Here is a 17,389-nt window from a genome sequence, read left to right on the forward strand (position 1 = left end):
ACGAGGGCTGGAGGCTGCAAATGCAACGTGGCATTGAGGAGGCTGCAGGAGGGCACAGAAGGGTGCGAGGCAGTGCAGCAGGGTGTGGAAAGGTGAGGATGCAGGATGTGCAGGAGGATGCAGTCGGATGGAGGAGGGCGCGTTAGGATGCAAAAGGGCAGGGAAAGATGCTGCAGGGGACAAGAGGGTACAGGAGGGTTTGGAAGGATGCAGAAGGGCGCTTCAGAATCCAGGAGAGTCCCGAGGGGTGCAGGGGGTTGCAGAGGAGTGCAGGAGGATGGTGCAGGGCAATGCAGGGGGAAGATGCGGGAGGGCGGTTCAATGAGGACGCAGAAAGACGCAGCAGCTCCGTCCCTGAGCCGGCGCAGCGGCCGCTGCTCCGCGGGGCGGGGCCGGTGGGGCGGCGCGGAGCCCGGCCCGGCCCCGGTGGGGCGGGGCAGGGGCCGGCCGTGGGGCCGGCCCTGCCGAGCCCTGCCCGGCTCTCCGGCGGCGCCGATGGGGCTGCGGGCCTGGCTGCGGTCGCTCGGCTGCTGCGGCTGCTGCGGCGGGGAGGCGGCGGCGCCCGAGAAGGAGCCCCTGCTCAGGTGAGACCCGGCCCGGAGCCCGGCGGGGGATGCGCCCGCCCGGAGCCTCTCCCCGCCGCTGTCCCCTGCCCCGCTCCCCGCGCTGTCACCATCCATCCCCGGCCAGAGCGCTCGGGGCTCCGGAGGGATCTTCCCCGCCGGGATGGAGCCGCTTCCCCTCTCTTTCCGCCCGGCCGGCTGCCGCAGGGGCTGGACTCCTCCTGACAGCCGGCGGTGGCCGTAGGAGCCGTGCCCGCGGCATCCCCTCGCTGTTCCCCGGCCGTAGGGACGGTCCAGCGCTTGTCTTTCCACGGTGGGATTTCAGGAGAGGAGATGGGGCGCTGAACAAAAAGGGGGGCACTGCATCCCTGACCGGGGGTCAGGTCCCACTGCCGGCAGCTCTGGGTTGTGCAGAGCTCTGTTCGCAGGCTGGGGTCACAGAATGCCAGAATGGACTGGGATGGAAGGGACATTAAAGCTCGTCTAGTTCCACCCCTGCGTGGGCAGGCACACCTTTCACTATCCCAGGTGCTCCAAGCCCTCTCCTACCGGGCCTGGGACACTTCCAGGATCGGGCAGCCACAGCTTCCTTGGGCAACCTGTGCCAGGGCCTCCCCACCCTTACAGGGAAGAATTTCTTCCTAACACCTAATCTAAGTCTCTCATCGTTTAGTTTAAGACCGTTCCCCCTTGCCCCAGTAAAAAGTCATTCTCCCCTTTAGGCACTGGAAGGGCTCTAAGGTCTCCCTGGAGCCTTCCCTTTTCCAGGTGAACACTCGCAGCTCTCCAGCCTGGCTCCATTCAGGGATGCCAGGGACGAGATGACGATGCTCAGCCCGAGCCGGCTTTAAGGGAGAGCTGCCTGTGCTGGTCTCTGGGGAGCAGATCTGCTCTCCCGCTGTCGGTCGCATCCGCTTTGTGCGCAGAGCGTGAGGTTGGGGCTGTTGAATGAACGGATTCTCTCTGACCCGCGGAGAAGAGCTGTGCAAGCACTTAGAGAGGGTTTGCGTGTGGCGAAACACGGGTGTTTTGCGGGGGCTCTCCCTCCTTCCCCGGTGCAGAGGGTGTCCCAGCCGCGGGATGGAGCCGGGACCGCTCCATCGGTGCGACCGGCGCGTTCGGGGAGGAGGGTGGCACGCTGCCGGCTGTCCTGCATCGCTGCCAGCTAAAGCACAGCTGGCAACACACGCCTTCAAACGCCCTGATTTCGCGCTGGTAAAACAGTTACCTAAATAATAACCGGCTAATCCCAAGCATGGGGCCTCCGGGCCAGGAAATTGGCATTAACCTCCCGGGAGCCGGGCACACGTGCAGAGAGGCTCCTGCTGCTGCCCCTCACCTGGCACCTCGCTTCAGTAACAGGCTGGCGATCCCGTTAATGCTGGCCCTAAGGAGGAAAACTTTTATAAATGCTGGGAGTTGGAAAGGCACCTGCCCTTAGACACGTGTGCCAGCATAATTAATCTAACAGCCTAATCGCCATCCCCAGCGGGCTGTGGGGTCTCATTTCATAGTGGGGATCCTGCAGTAGCTTGCTGGCTTTATTTTTACTGTTTAAAGTGAAGGAATTGCTTGAGATTTCAGCTCTTTTAGCTGAGTTTTAGGTTTGGGAGCTGGTGTTGCAAAGCATCCGGGCTGCTTGGTTGTCTCTTGATGGGTGAAGGTGGAGTCTGGCTCAGATGGTGCACTCAGGATGAAAACAAAGTAAATATTTGGGCTCCAAATGCTAAAATTTAATGTGAACTGAAAGCCCCCTGGAGCAGAAATCTGTTGACTAAGCATTGGTGCTCACCATTTTCTGGGAAAATCCGCCGTGTGAAATGCTCCCTGTCCCTTCTGATGCCACAGAGACTCCTTAACCTGCAAAGCCACTGCTATTCATGTGCTTCTTTTCTCGCTCCCATTTTTTCCTTTGCAACATTGCTTGGAAGAGCTGTTGGCAGAACTCTCTGTGCTGGTATGGATTTGCTGCATCCTGGGCGCTGCCACATGTTTTACAGGATGCTCCATGCTGTGATTTGAAAACGGGAATGTGCTGGGAAATGCCCTTCAAGCTGTGAGGGAGGGAGTGGCTTAGAAAAGCTCAGGTGTGGCAGTGTTATTGCTAAATACTGGTGTTTTAAGCAATTCAAATGTTAAGCATATTTACTGGGGTAAATGCCTGAGTGGGAAGAAGCTGTGGGAGGCAGGGTGGGAGTGAACTCGTAATGGCACAGCTGGCTCCTGAGTGTTCCCTCCCTGTCTGCTCCACCACTGAAAAATGGTTGTGCCCTTCCACACCCTCCAAGTTACCTTTGTTTGCTTGTTTTTAATGAGAGATTATAAGAGATTATCTTTCCCCTTATTACCTGTTGCTCAGGTTTTTGGTTTGTTGAAAGTCTAATTAACCTTCTTGCTGGAATGCTGACGGGAATTATTTTTTTTTCTATTTCATCTATGTGCCGGAGTTCCTCTTAGCATCTTTTTATGGCTTGGTGCCATGGTACTCACAGTGTTACCTGAAGTTTCTCTGGATGAGTTCCTTGGGAAAGGAATGGGGTTTGGGTAGCAAACAAAATAAACAGTGGGTTGTTCTAACAAGAAGTGAACAGGGATTGCTAGAGGGTGATAAGACCAAAAATAGTTCTGCACTTGTATTGTTCTGCTCAAGTGGCTGGACATCTGGCTTAGACACTTTATGGAGATCCCCTGCTACAAGTTCTCTTGGCAGAAGCGTCCTTGCTAAAAAATGGCACATCCCAATAGCAACATAAAGCCATAAAACAGAACTGCCCCAGTGCAGAGAAAAGCTCCCCACCTCCATGGGGATAGCCTTCCCAGAAGATAACGCTCAGCTTTGCTAATCACATAAAGCCTGGAGTTCACTAGAAGGCTGAGGACATTTCCATTTACAAAATAAGATGGGGCTGAATATCCTTTCCATGCCATGTGTGTTGTTGCACAGCTCAGCACATCACTGCAGCTCTGAGGTGGGAGCTGCTGGCTGGGGGGCACCTGGGACATCCCATGGTTTGGTTTGAACCATGGCTTGCCTGCTCAGGATGTTTGCTAAGGAAAAAAACCTCTGTACCCCCATGCCCCCTGCTCCCCTCCCTCCTCTGTGGGAGAGGGAAGGGCTCAGCAGTGGGCACTGGGAAGGCAGCCTGGTGCTGAGGCTGCCTTCCCCTCTGTCCCTGCAGTAACAACAACCCCTACACGTCCTTCGGAGCCACCCTGGCGCGGGATGAGGAGCAGAACCTGTGGAGCACCCCGCACGACGTGACCCACACCGAGGCCGACGACGACCGCGTGCTCTACAACATGATCGTGGTCAGGAACCAGCTGGACAAGGACTCGGAGGTGAGGGCTGGGCTGGGGGTGTTTGGCAGGGTGTGGTGAATTACAGAATCACAGAACGCTTTGGGATGAAGGGACCTTAAACCTCATCCAGTGCCACCCCCTGCTGTGGGCAGGGACACCTTCCTCTATCCCAGGTTCCTCCAAGCCCCATCCAGCCTGGCTTTGGACACTTGCAGGGATGGAGCAGCCACAGCTGCTCTGGGCACCCTGTGCCAGGGTCTCACCATCCTCTCAGGGAACATGCTTTTTTCCTAATATCCCATCTTAACCTACTCCATCAGTTTGAAGCCATTCCCCTTTGTCCTGTCATTCCAGGCTTTTGTAAATAGTTTTGCCTCATCTTTCCTATAGGATTCTCTTCAGGCACTGGAAGGCTGCAATTAGGTCACCTTGTCTTCTCTTCTCCAGGCTGAACAATCCCAATTCTCTCAGCCTTTCCTCACAGCTGCTTCATCCTTCTGATCACATTGGTGGGCTCCTCTGGACTGACACCAACAAGATCAATGCCCTTCCTTCAATTAAGCTGCTGTTGAGACCCCAGAGTCCCCCAGTGTGGCTCATGTAGGGACCAGGTCCTCCCACCTGTTCCATCGCCCTCCAGATTTTATCCTACATCTGGTGTGGATATCTCTTTGGCTATCTCATCCCTGGGAAGCTCAGGAGTATCTCCAGCACCTAATCCAGGAGGAGCTGCCCTGAGGTGTGGTGTGTTTCTCACCTCCATGGTACCCTTGGGTTCATGTCCCTCTATGGCGAGAATCTCTGTGTTCTCCTTGGCTGGGATACTTTAGTGCCCTCCCAGGGCATTATCCCTTTGAGCATAGATTGCCTCCAGAATACTTCCTCCCTTTACTCCCCATCCCCTTTGGAAATCTCTATTTCTGTGCATTTTTGCTCAGCCCAAACCAAAGGTTATGTACTTTCTGTGGAGGAGTGAGGGAACACAGCAGCTGGCACTTAAAAAACAAGGCAGTCAGGAGGTCAGTAATGGGCTGCCTACATGCAGGGATGTGGGAAAACACACAGAGTAGGCTTGAGCTGGAGACAGGGACAAATGACACTGAGAGGAGGAATAGAAGAGACAGAGAAAGGAAAAGAAAGTGACAGGGAACGGAAAGAACATGAGGAAGGTGCTTTACAGTGGCTAGGAAACATTTGTTTCTCACATATCGGGAAGCAGGGAGATTCCAGCAAGGTTTCCCAGGCGTTCATGGCAGCTGGAACATGCTTGGGAATGATGCCCTGCAACCACCACAAGCCACCAAGGTGTGCTGGGAGCTCCAGGGCCCAGCCCCATTTCCTGCCTCCCCAGGCTGCTGCTTTGGTTGGGCATTTCCCTGGTTTGTCCTTTCCGTGGGCAGTGCCTGGGGACGTGCCAAGTTCAGTCCTGCTCCAGCGGGATGCACGGCAGTTCTCGGGAAGCAGGGAACTGCCACGGCTCTTAGTGGGAATGGAAAAATCATGGCTCTTACATAAAGGCTGTTCTGCTGTCCTGATTTCCTTTGCTAAGAAGGCACTTCAGCACAAAGGAGATTGCAGTGGCCTGATTAGGAGCAGACTGTAGCAAACAGTGACACATTTTTCTCTTCTCTGATTGCTTTCACGACTCCAGAATATTTGCAGGAAAGCCTGGGGGCTTCATGTTTAACTTCAACCAAGAGTCTGCAGGAGTGTAACTGTTTCTCCTGTGATAGTCTCTGTAAACCAAAAACCAGCTCAGCTTTATAAGGAGCCTTAAACTCCAGAGAAATCAAAATTACAAGTTGTAATTAGCTAAAAGAGGTAATGGAATGCTTGTGTACAGTTGGTCAGAATCCCCATTTAATGGGGTGTTCTTTTGGTGAGTTTGATTTAATCGTGGTGTTTACAATGGATGGTTTTGTAACAACATTTTCATGCCGGCATGTGACCTTTACGGCTCGGACTGGAGATCTCTTCCCTCCCCACTGCTGCTCTCTCTACCTTGAGTTGCTTGTCTGAGAGAAGCCAGGGAGCTTCATCCATCCCAAAGTGGCTGAAGGAAACAAGGACAGCTCCATTTGAGGGCTGCACTGGTGCACAGCAGTGTTGTGTGTCACCCTCGTTCGGGGGGCAGGGAAGAGCATCAGTTATGGCTGAGCAGGAACGTGCTCCTGCCCCTGCATCTCCCAAACCCAAAGTGCCTGCCGGCCCTAAATCCTGCCCTTTCTCCTGCCCTCAGTGTATCTGTAGGGTTTTTGGCGGCTCTGAGCAGTCCCAGTGCCTGCCAGTGGACAAAGAAAGCCCAAAACTCACGGGGCTTCCTCTCAATAGCAAAGGCAGGATCACACACTCTGCTTCTTCATGCAGTGCAATCAATAAAAAGCCTGGGGCGCACAACATCAGGGCAACAGTAAGGAATGTTTTGAGGAAAGCCAGTGCACTTTATGCTTGCTTTGAGTGTGGCCCCGTGCCCTTTGCAGCCCAGGACTGGCAGGAGCTCTGCTGTCCCCTCTTACAGCTGGGAAACTGAGGCACCACAGGGAAGTCTGGCAGGCTGCTGCAGTTTCCAGCTGCAGCTCTTGCTGTGTGGCAGGACAGGGAGAGACTTGGACAGCAAAGCCAGCATTCCTGTGCTTGGCCCCTGGTGCCAAAATCTCTCCTTACTCCAGCAAGAATTTTAAAATTAGGCCAGGTTGCAGTGCAGTCCCCTCCTAACAAGACTTCAGCTCAGAGACAGAGAAAGAAGTCTGATTGCAGAACAACACTGGGCTGCAAAAGCCATCATCTGCTTGGGGGGCTGCTCTGCTCCTAACATCCCCAGGGAGAGCCTGTGCATACTGCAGGACTGAGGGTGGAGGAACAGTTCTCTTGTGCGGTGCACAAGTGTTAGAAAACCATAGGTACTTGCTGTGCCTAACACTGTCTGAAAGGAGAACTTGCTGCATTTCTGCTCCTTCATTTAACAAAGGAGTTCTGGTGTGCACTCACTATGTGCTTTGCCATTCCCCACCCGTATCTCAGGGATTTCCCAGCACAGGCCTTTGGAAGGATCCCAAAGAGCAGGTTGCTGTCCATCATGTGTTCCTGATCTGCATGGCCCTGTCTTGGCAGTGTTGGTGCCCTCTCTTGGGGTCAGTTCTTTGCCCCCACCATGGGGCAGGACCCACACCTGATCCATGTGGACCTGTGTCTTCCTGCTGTCCCTGCTGGCAGTTCTGCTCTGGGAAATTTGGCAGCTCCAGCCCAAACTCAGTGTGTCCTTAGCTAGCACAGAGAAAACCAGGAAAGCCATTGCTGAGGGGCTGGTCAAGCAGATGCAGCCATGGAAGATGAGAGCTGTCATCACAGCTTTTGAAGGCTGGGATCATATTTCAGATATGGGGGAAATGGGAGGTTTTTTCCCTACTCTGGCTCTGCAGCTTCATTGATCCTGTTGTAGGGTAAAATAAATCTGAGATCTGATGGTGAAAAGAGCAGCAAGGGCTGCACTGGGGCTGTTGCTGGGCCAATGAGTGTGTGGTGCACAGAGTCCCCTCCTTAAGGTTCCCTCTGGAGTGGCCCTGGTTTCTCCACGGCCTCTGCTGGGGTGTGTGGGGTCACCCAGCTGTGGGCAGAGAGCTGTGCACCACTGCTGGCTTCAGAGAAGGAGCCAGGGCAGCTGTGCTGCAGCTCTGGGAACAGAAACTAAAGGTGGCATTTCACATGGTGACTGAGGAAAAACCCCTGTTCTCATGGCTTGCAGTAAATCCACTGTTTCTCTCTTCTCTTGGCTTATTCCCTAGGGAAAGGTGGGATCACAAACCCCATAGCAAAGGCAATTCCTCAGCTTGCATCCCTGCAAGGGGCCTGGCCAGCAGAGCAATGCTGGCATGATCCCCCTGAAAAGCCCATTAATGAGCTGGCAAGGCCTATTTTTCTTTCTCCTTCTGCTCTCCTACAGGATTATTCTTTTCTAAACAGGTCACAGAGAAGGTCAGAATTGTGACCAGCTGTTACTGGGGCACAGAGAGGTGATGGGATTTACCCAGGGCTGGGGTTGCTGGCTGGGGAGCCCAAACCCAACCCTCTTAATGCCTGCATGCCGCTATTAAATTGAATGTTTTCAACATTCTTCTGAAATGTTGATCTTATATTTGTTCAGCTACTTTCAGTGGAGCCAGAGCAGGAGCATCCCTGTGCTGATACTCTGCAGTCTTTCCCTGATAACTCTGTTTTGATCTCATTTCTAAAATAGCTCTTGAACAGAATGGTGACCTCAATTGCTTCTAAGAGAATAAAGTCAATGGATTTGGTAGAGGATTGTTCTGGCAGCATGAAGAAAGCTCCCTAGTAATTAGGAAACTTTCATATGATCAGGGATGAGAAGCTGGACAACATTGCCTGTTCTCTTGGCACATTTTTTCCCAGAGCTCCGAGTTACGTACCAGCCTGGCTTATTCCATGTCATTTGGCATTTGCAGATTTAGTGTTTCACACTAGAGAGTCTGGGGAAGTTTTACAGATAAATATTTGAAGGGCTGAGCATGTACAGAAGGGAGGCAGTGGGGTTTCCCTACTGTTCCTGGGATATTTGTGACTCACACACTTAGGGTTTTCTCAAGCCCCCACTGGTATCTGTCGTGCCTTGCTCTGTAGGTTCAAAGGGCAAAACTGGCTGCAAAAAACAGGTCTGGGAACTGCAACCTGCTTTGGCTTCCTGTGGTTAACTAATGATTTTGGCAAAAGAGTCCATTTCTTAAAGGACTGCTTTTGAGTGCGTGGCTGGGATGTCCCAGGAACAGCCCACATTGGTGTGTCAGTCTCGCCCTGTGCTTTTCCAGTCCCATGTGCAGAAGCCTCTCCCTGGCCCAGGAGTTCCTCTGACTTCCCGAGGAGGCCGAGGGAGAGGGTTTGGTGTGGAGCCCCTGCCCTGCCCGGCGGGGCTGAGCAGCCCCGGGATGCTCCGAGCGCTCCCGGCTGACCCACGGCATCCCTCCCCACAGCCTCGGCTCTCGGCACGGGCACGGCGAGCTGTGCTCTTCCTCTGCTCTGTAGCTCAAGGGAGATGCCTTTTAGAATAATTTTGGGTGTGGAGAGATGCTCTTGAGTTTATTCTCATTAAAGGCACGCAGAGCACTGCCCGTGGCAGTTCAGATGTCTCTGCTGGAAGGAAGTGCCTGGGAAGATCCGGTGGTTTCTGAGACTGATGGAAAGCAAGGCACAAGTCCCTTTGAGAGCTCATCCCAGTCTCATCCTGATAATCTCTGCTTCTTTAGGTCTTTTTCCATGGCTGGGAGCATCCTCCTCCCAGCTTTCTCTACAGAACTATAAACAGATGCAACTTCGTGCTCAAGCAAAATAAATCCCACCAGAACAAGAAGTCCCACGCAGGCACCACAGTTAAGCATAGTTTTGTATCAAAACATGATTCCTTTGCACACTCCCCAAACTTCCCATCGGCAGGATGCTGTCAGAGCCCCCCTGGGACTGAACATTCGCCATATTCACTTCCATAACACAGCTCAGACACTGTGATGTACAAGAAAGCCATAACCTAGATTCCCTTAAAACAAAAATCGACAAGGGAAAACACGCTGCTGTTAATCCAGAGAAAATCAGGAGCAGCTTCCCTGCATGCTAAGCACTGCTCTCCATGCTTAGAGAGGAGTCTGGCTCCTACCACGGGGTAAATCCCCACGGCCCTCAAAGCTGCTGCTGGCTGCCAGGAGGACACATTTTGTGGAGAGGAGCATCTTTCCCAGTGTCCCAGCTCCCTGATTCCACAGCATGAAGCACGCCTGTGATGACAGTGGCTGTCTGGAGGGATTGTCTGCACTAGAGACCTTGTTTCTCTCCATGGGAGGGCAGAGCTATTCCCCAGCAACATGCCCAGACTGGCTCCCTCTCCTTTCTGCCTGTGCCAGGGGGTCACGAGAGGGCCGAGGCGTTTCCAAGGAGCCCCTGCCAGTGGGGACCAAGGCATCATGCAGCTTTTCAGCCTCTTTCTAAAAACTCTCAAGTTTTCAATAAACTTCCCACAAAGCTTTAACATAATAACCCCCCTCCCTCTTTTCTTCTCCCCACAGAGGAGCTCAGTTCCCAGCTCTGAGCTGGGAGAGTCTTGTCCCTGCCTCATTCCTCTGGTGAAGGGCTGTCCTGCTGCCTTGTGCTGAAAGCCAGGTGCTCTCCTGTGCAAACAGCAAAGCTGGTCCAAGTGCCACTTCAGGAGAGAGGGAAATGTGTCTCTGGAAGGGGATTTTATTCTCTGGGAGTGAGTGGCTGTGGCAGAGCTGGTTCCCCTGCTCTCCTGACCTGGAGTCACCACTGTCCTAACCCCACCGGCTGCATTTTCCCAAGTGTAATAATCTCCCAGGGCTTCCTGCAGCTAGTGCTGATCAGCAGGAAAACAGGCTTGGCTTTAAATCTCCACAGTTGTAGAATGTCAGCCACATTCAGGGAAAAAACACTAAGGAATATTCAAATCTTTATGGAATCAAGCCAGCTCTTTGACCAAGTACCAGAAAACAGTGGGATTTCTAACACAGGGCTGACCTCTTTGGGCGTTGTTTTTCTCCTCTAAACCCAGCATGGCCTGTAGGAAAATCTCAGGGTGACAGCACAGATTAACACCTGTTTATTCTTCAGGAGCCCATCTAGGTAATCCCCTGCTGAGAAATGAGATTAATTAATGTTGTTACTGGAAGGAAGTTATCAGGTGATGTTTTGACCCTGCTGTTGGGCTGCTTCTAAAAATGCACCCTTTGCAGTGTGTGTATTGATAAAACTTGGCTAGGAGGAGCTGGGAAAAGTGCTCCTGGTTTTCTTGCAGAACACATGCATTTCCACAGGAATGCATGCTTATGGAATCATGGAATCATTTAGGTTGGAAAAGTCATCTGAGATCATTGAGTCCAGCCATTGACCCAGCACTGCCAAGCCCACCATGAGACTTGTGCAGGTGTGTCTAAATGTGCCGCTGTGACTTTAATAAATGACCCCAAACCCTCCCCTCTTGCCCAGTATCCCATTGTCCAGATCTAAAGCTGGAGGTCCAGTGCAATATTTCAGCTGTGCAGTGAAGTGAGACATGGACTTCAGCACCTGGTAGCCACTGAGTGTTATCATATCAGATGGCTCCACTTCAGCCCTCATCCATCCATGTTCTCCTCTTTCAAAAGAGGATACCCTGATCTTTAAAAAAATAAAAAATCAGTTTTTCTTGTTTTCTAGTACTTTTGAACACCTGCCTGCTCCAGTTCATTCCAAACAGGGCTCTGTGTCTGACTGAGGAGCAGTTGTCACCAATACCTGAGCTAAATTCTGTAATTTCAGGGAAACTGAAAGCTGTTTTAAACAGAGACCAAGTGTCAAGCTAAATATTCTGTGTGGGTCAGTGTAATTTCTTCCAGGGTCAGCAGCAGCCTGGTCATTGACCTTCACAGCCACCACCTCATAGCTCAGTGCCTACGCCAACTCTGCACCTCTGACTCCCTTCCTCAGAGCTGAAATTCCTTGAAAAGCAGCAGATTCCAGTGTCTGAGTGTCTCTCATCCTTTTGCTTTGCAGGAGTGGCAGAAGCTCAACTATGACATTTATACCTTACGGCAGACCCGGAAAGAAGTGAGGAGCAGGTGGAAACACATTTTGGAGGATTTAGGTAAGCTGGAGGCCAAATGGATGTAATTCTAGTGGTAATGAATGCCAGATCCCAGCAGGGCTGAGGATGGGAACAGCTCCACAAAATCAAGCTGGAGAGGAGGGGAGTAAAAGGAGGTTGCTGAGCGATTCCCTCAGGTGTCCCACATGGTATCTGAGGCTCCCCAGGGCTCAGGCACAGCGGGGAGGGGACATGGACACCGTGTCTGCAGGCACATCAAAAGCCCATGAGCCATGATCACCTTCCAAGCCCATAATAGCATGCACAGTCACCCATTCCAAGCTTCCTTGTGGAAACCTTGCAGTGGGAGTTCACCCTGGGTTTTTCTAAACAAGATAAGCAGGAATGAATGAATATTCCTTTCAGATGGGAACACAGATACATCTATTTCGTTTTCTTAGCCAGTGGCAGCTGATCAGAGCTAAGCCACTCACCTCATTTGCTCCCAAGTGGGTTTGAAATATTCTTTCACCAAGTGGAATTGCTCCACAGGAGCCCTCCTACTGCTGTTTGCAGGTGGTGGTGGTGGGTGTGACGGGGTTTTCCCAATTGCCTGGCACACAGCATGTGACACTCAGGATGTGCCAGCACATCCGCTGGGTGACTTCCATCATGCTCTGGAGGTGGGTGGTGGCTGATGAGAGGAGGATGAGTGAATCTATTCTAGGATACCCTCAATGGGAGCCAGAGATGGGTATCTCAGCCACTCCTGCCCTACCTGCTATTCTGGCATTTGGGTGGGAGGAACACCATAAATCCATAACCGGGTGTCAACCCTCATCTTCACCCAGGTGCTCACACAGCCTGAGCAGGCCAAGCTTGGTAGGGATCACTTGGCATCCTTCCATCTCTCACTGCAGGGTGACAAAGGCTCTCCCACATCCCTCTCACATCCACAGTGGCTCCAGAGATGTTCTGCAAAGGCTAGGGAAGCTCAAGGCCAGGGATCATTTGGCCTTAGTGGTGCTAAATGAGAAACCAGGTGTGAAACCTACCATCTTCTGTTATCTAGGCCTCCGCTTTAATCAGAAGCCCACCACTCTTACCTCGTAAGTGTTTTCATGTGAGATGCATCCCCACCAGCCCCCTGGAAGTGAGCACAAAGAGTTAATGGTAGTCATTGCATTTAAAGACCCCTGCAGTCACTCTCCTCCACCTTTCCTCCCCTGGATACCCTTCCTGTAACTGATGCTGACTGCTACAGGAACAATTAGCCTGGTGTATCACTGCCACAGGTATTATCCCTGTTACCCAATTTAGGGAGCCCCACCAGCCCTGAAAGCTCTGGTAGCATCAGGAGCATGGAAGAGGTGAATCAGCACCCTGGGTTGTGCATGTTCACACACCATTTCTCAGGAAAACCAGCAATGAACTTGCTGTGGTTACTTTTGTGATTTATTTTTCCCACCAGCAGGTTTATACCTGTCCCACAGTCTGCCTGAAGGAGTGCTGGTTTGTTTAGGAAGTAGGGATGCAGCTGCCCAGGGTGCAGGGGGAAAAAGGAACCTTCCAAGAGCCTGAAGGGCTCAGGGATGACCCTGCTCTCACGTTTGTTTCTGTAACATCTCTTTCCCAGGTTTCCAGAAGGAAGCAGATTCCCTCTTGTCAGTGACCAAACTCAGCATCATCAGCGATTCTCGGAACATGAGCAAAGCCCGGGACATCTTGTTGAAGCTCTCGGAAGAGACCAACATCTTCCCGACCAGCTGGGAGCTTTCCGAGCGCTACCTCTTCGTAGTGGTGAGTACTGTGAGCTCACGTTCCCCACCATCCAGCTCTGCAGGGAGCTCACAGGAGGGGGAGGAGAGCAAGTGAGCCACAGGATGCTCAGATACATCTGGGGTGATCCCCTCAGATGTTGCACTTGGAGCTTGGTGTTCAGTTTTCTTGGAAATGCCAGTGCTGCAGCACCATGAGTTCCACACCCCTCTGCAAGTTCCCTGCAACTGGATGCTCTTGCATCCCGTACACAAGGTGGGAAAAGGATGTTGAGATGCTTGAATGCATCCAGAGGAGGCAACGAGGCTGGTGAGGGGCTTGGAACACAAGCCCTGTGAGGAACAACTGAGGGAGCTGGGGGTGCTTAGCCTGGAGAAAAGGAGACTCAGAGGTGACCTTATCACTCTCTACAGCTCCCTGAAAGGTGGCTGTGGTCAGGTGAGGTTTGGGCTCTTTCTCCAGGCAGCAAATGACAGAACCAGAGGTCTCAATCTGTGTAAAGGGAAACAGAGGTTGGATATTAGGAAAAAGTTTTTCACAGAAAGAGTGATAAAGTACTTGAATGGTCTGCCTGGGGATGTGGTGGAGTTGCCATCCCTGGATGTGTTAAAAAAAGACTGGATGTGGCACTGGGTGCCAGGGTTTAGTTGAGGAGTTGGGACTGGGTTGGACTGGATGAACTTGAAGGTCTCTTCCAACCTGGTCATTCTGTGATTCTGTGAAAAGATGAGGCCTAATGTCTGAGAGTGGCTGTGGAAGGAGGGCCCTGTGCAGGGACATGCCTGGAGCATCCCACAGTGACCGCAGCCCCCCTTGTTTGGCAGGACCGCCTCATCGCCCTGGACGCTGCGGACGAGTTCTTCAAGGCGGCCAGCGCGGTGTATCCGAAGCGGCCCGGCGGGGACAGGGCGGGCGAGGGCCCGCGGCCCCCGCAGAGCGTCCCCGCGGTGCCCTGAGCAGCGGCCTCGGCGGCGTGACACGGCAGCGCTCCTGACGGGCTCCCTGCCCGGGCCAGCAGCAGAGCTCTCCTGGTCTCCCCGTGGAGCAGCGCGTGGCGGGCGGGGAGGGCAGCGAGCCGTGCCCGGCAGGAGCGCGTGGGAAGGCGGCTGCTGGCCCCACGGGGCTCCCAGCACGGGGCAGTGACCGCTGCCCTGGGGCGGCCCCGGTGGACACCACTGGACAGCAGCGTGTGCGGTGGGCACGGGGGGATCTGCCACGCGAGGCGTCACTGCCAGGAGCCGCAGAGGTTCGGGTGCCTCTGGTTCCAAGGGCTGTGAGGAAATCCACCTTTCCACCTGCTGCTGGTACCTGCCACTGTCCCCTCCCTGGAGCCTGCCGGCCAGGAGGAGCAGTGAGACAGGATAAACACCTCCATCATCTACCACTCTGTGCACTGGTCCTCTTCCTCACCCCAGCCCTCCAGGCAGGTCCCAGGGGATTTGGGAAAGAGGCAGGAGCCGTGCCAGGACAGGATTTACTTCCAGGCAGCAAAGCCTTGCAGCAGTGTCACAGCTGGGTGCTCCATCCCCAGCCCTTAGTGGCTGAGGGATGTTTTTATCAGGGGTGCTCAGCTTGACATCTTAAACGAAGGTAAAGTTTAGGAAGGTGCCAAGTTCAGAGCTGCTGAGAATTTGGCTCCTGGAACATTGGTTGTCCAGCATCTCGACCTATTTTGAAAAGTTTTGGTCTTAATTGCCTAAAAAAACCCCACCACAAAGCTGCATGTACTGGCAATATAAAAATCCTCATTACCAGCAGGGATGGTATAATGAACATCTTTTTAATCTTGTGGTTTTTTCTGGTAACGAGCAATAATTTTTAAACACTGGATTTGATAATTTAAAAACAAGTGGAAGTTCTTCACTGATGAACACACATGCTGTTAATTGGCCAGTTGAAAATGCTGGTTGCACAGGGCCTCCCAAAGTAGCAAACTAGAGCTTTTATTTATTTGTACCTACAGTGTTTGAAAAAGAAGTATTTATGAGCTGTTTTTGTTTGCCAGTCATCCTGGGAAACATTTTTGTCAACTCAGAACAGCAGCGAAAGCTGAGTTTAATAAAGAAAACATTCCAAAACCAGCCTTTCTTACTCTCTCTGTGAACCTACTCAGGTAACAATGTTTATGTTGACTGCTGATAGCAAAAGGGTTGGGATATTTGTAGCGCCTCTGCAGCTTGTTCTCTACACACTTTAAATTGCCTGTTGACTTAGGAGAGTTACATTTGCCAGCCTAAGACCAAAGTCTTTGTAGGAGATGATGGGGATCAAATTTCATTTCAGTGGGATTTGGCATTAGGTACCAATTTCCTACTGATTTGTTTTTTTCTAGCAGGAGTTCAGCTGCTGTTTGGAAAACCTCACGTGTTTTTATAGAAAATAAACTTTGGTCCACGACAAATCCGGGGTTTGATTTGAACAAATTGTCGTGGAACAGAGAGATCCACGCTCTGAGAAGCGCCGTGCCAAGGTGCCCAATGCCACCCAAAATCAGCCCTTGGCACATTGTCACTTACAGTGCAGGCTGTTATTTAAAGCCACCTGATGAGTCTGGAAACCTCAGAGGCAAGAAGAGGAATCCTTTTAGCTGTGCTGCTTGTCTGACCACGGAGGTCAGCGTTCAGCAGTGCCTCGCAGAGCTGCCCCTCGCTGTCACGGCTGTCAGAGCAGTTCTGATTTCGGTCACCGAAATGCGTTTTGTTGTAACTTCATAGGGCAGACTGCCCAAAAGGGACAATAATCAGTATCTCTGAGTGAGTTTAACTGCTGAGTAAGGCCTCGTGCGGGGAAAGCACCGAGTTTCTGAGTGCAGCCACAAGGAGGAGCTGGGATTTGTTGGATGAGAGCGGAGCTGCTCCTTTCCACACTCGGGAGGAGTAACTGGCTCAGAACTTCTGCTTGTGGACTGATCACAGAAGGAACAGAAAAAAGCCTGTCAGTCCCAGTACTCAGCTAAAACTGGTCATGGGGTATCCTGAAAATATTGCAGAACAGCCTTTGGTGAAGTAGAAGGATGCAGAGCTTTGGAAAATCTGCAACTTGAAAAATGATAGGAACCAGCAGAAATTGTTTCCATATAGATCCAGGCTCAACTTGGTCATGGTGTCCACCTCCATAGGAAATGTCCTTTCATGCACTGGGATAGGAGACCAATAAACTGTCTTTCAATTAGCAAAATGCAGAGAGCAGTTTGCCTTTTCTAAATTCCATAGAAAATACCAGGGAGATGCACAACAGTCCTGGGTCCTGGAATTCCTGCCCCGACAGAGCGATTCCCTTCTTCACTAGAAGTGGTTTGGGATTTGATGCACCACCCAGGCCTCCAGCTGCCATTCAGGTGGGCTTGAGCCCCCCACCTGAGACATCTTGGGCATCCTACATGTCCCAGGTGCCACTGGGGAGCCAGGCCCTGTTGGATTCAGTTCTTTTCTGACCCAGAGATGGGACAACTGAGATGTGTTTTAAAAACTTTTATTCCATTTTCAGTCTCATGAGAAGGGTGAGACAATACAGATGTTATAATTCACCCAAGACAATCAGAAGCTGTTTTTTAATTACAATACCCTATAAGTGGTTCTTGGCCTATCAGCTTTTGCCACACCTCGCTGTAGATGCCTTAAAGCCAATCATCTAAAATTACCCCTCGTGGGTCCTACTCCAGTGCATCTTTCATAGTTCTGTTTCTCCAAAGCAACTAGTTTATTTGCAAGGCCATCCTTTGAACTCGTTTCTAGTTCCATTTCTCTCTCAGGAATGTCTGTCCTGTTCCATGGCATTTCTAAGTCAGCATTTCTTATCTCAAGGTTTACATACAGATCTGTGAGCCTTCTGTCAGGCTTGGAGAATTCTCTACAAATCCATTTCCCACGGGCATCCTGCATGGCCCAGGTGCCGCTGGGGAGCCAAACCCTGCCCATGTCCAGGGAATGTCCATCAGCCTCCCGGGAAGCGCTGGCTGCAGGAGAGCCCAGCGAACACCAGATGCCACTGTTCCCTCAGCATGGGAAAAATCCCGTTTACGATGCAGGGGAAATATTCCCAACCTTTTCCTGCATGCATCGGGTCTCTGGAGCCTGCAAGAGCTGGCTTTCTGTTAAAGGTTGGGGTTTAGACATTCACTAATGACTCTGGTGCTTTCCAGGAGACGGTGCCCAGCCCATCTCTCTTCCAG

General features: G+C 52.0%; 1 protein-coding gene across 2 annotated transcripts; it reads left to right on the plus strand.

Moving 5' to 3' along the window:
* Positions 1 to 15,296, plus strand: MREG (melanoregulin). 2 transcript variants are annotated; one of them, XM_021536076.3, is made up of 5 exons: positions 7 to 584; positions 3,743 to 3,902; positions 11,409 to 11,499; positions 13,076 to 13,239; positions 14,043 to 15,296. In XM_021536076.3, exons 1-5 carry the CDS (start codon positions 106 to 108, stop codon positions 14,172 to 14,174), a joined length of 1,026 nt encoding a protein of 341 aa, XP_021391751.2. In that variant the 5' UTR covers positions 7 to 105; the 3' UTR covers positions 14,175 to 15,296. The 2 variants fall into 2 exon arrangements, with proteins under 2 accessions (XP_085441725.1, XP_021391751.2); XM_085585599.1 differs by lacking the exons at positions 11,409 to 11,499; positions 13,076 to 13,239; positions 14,043 to 15,296 and adding an exon at positions 9,119 to 9,499 and having other exon boundaries at positions 1 to 584.
* The last annotated feature ends 2,093 nt before the right edge of the window (positions 15,297 to 17,389 follow it).

Source organism: Lonchura striata, chromosome 7, assembly GCF_050655825.1.
Source record: "Lonchura striata isolate lonStrDom1 chromosome 7, ASM5065582v1, whole genome shotgun sequence".
NCBI lineage: Eukaryota > Metazoa > Chordata > Aves > Passeriformes > Estrildidae > Lonchura > Lonchura striata.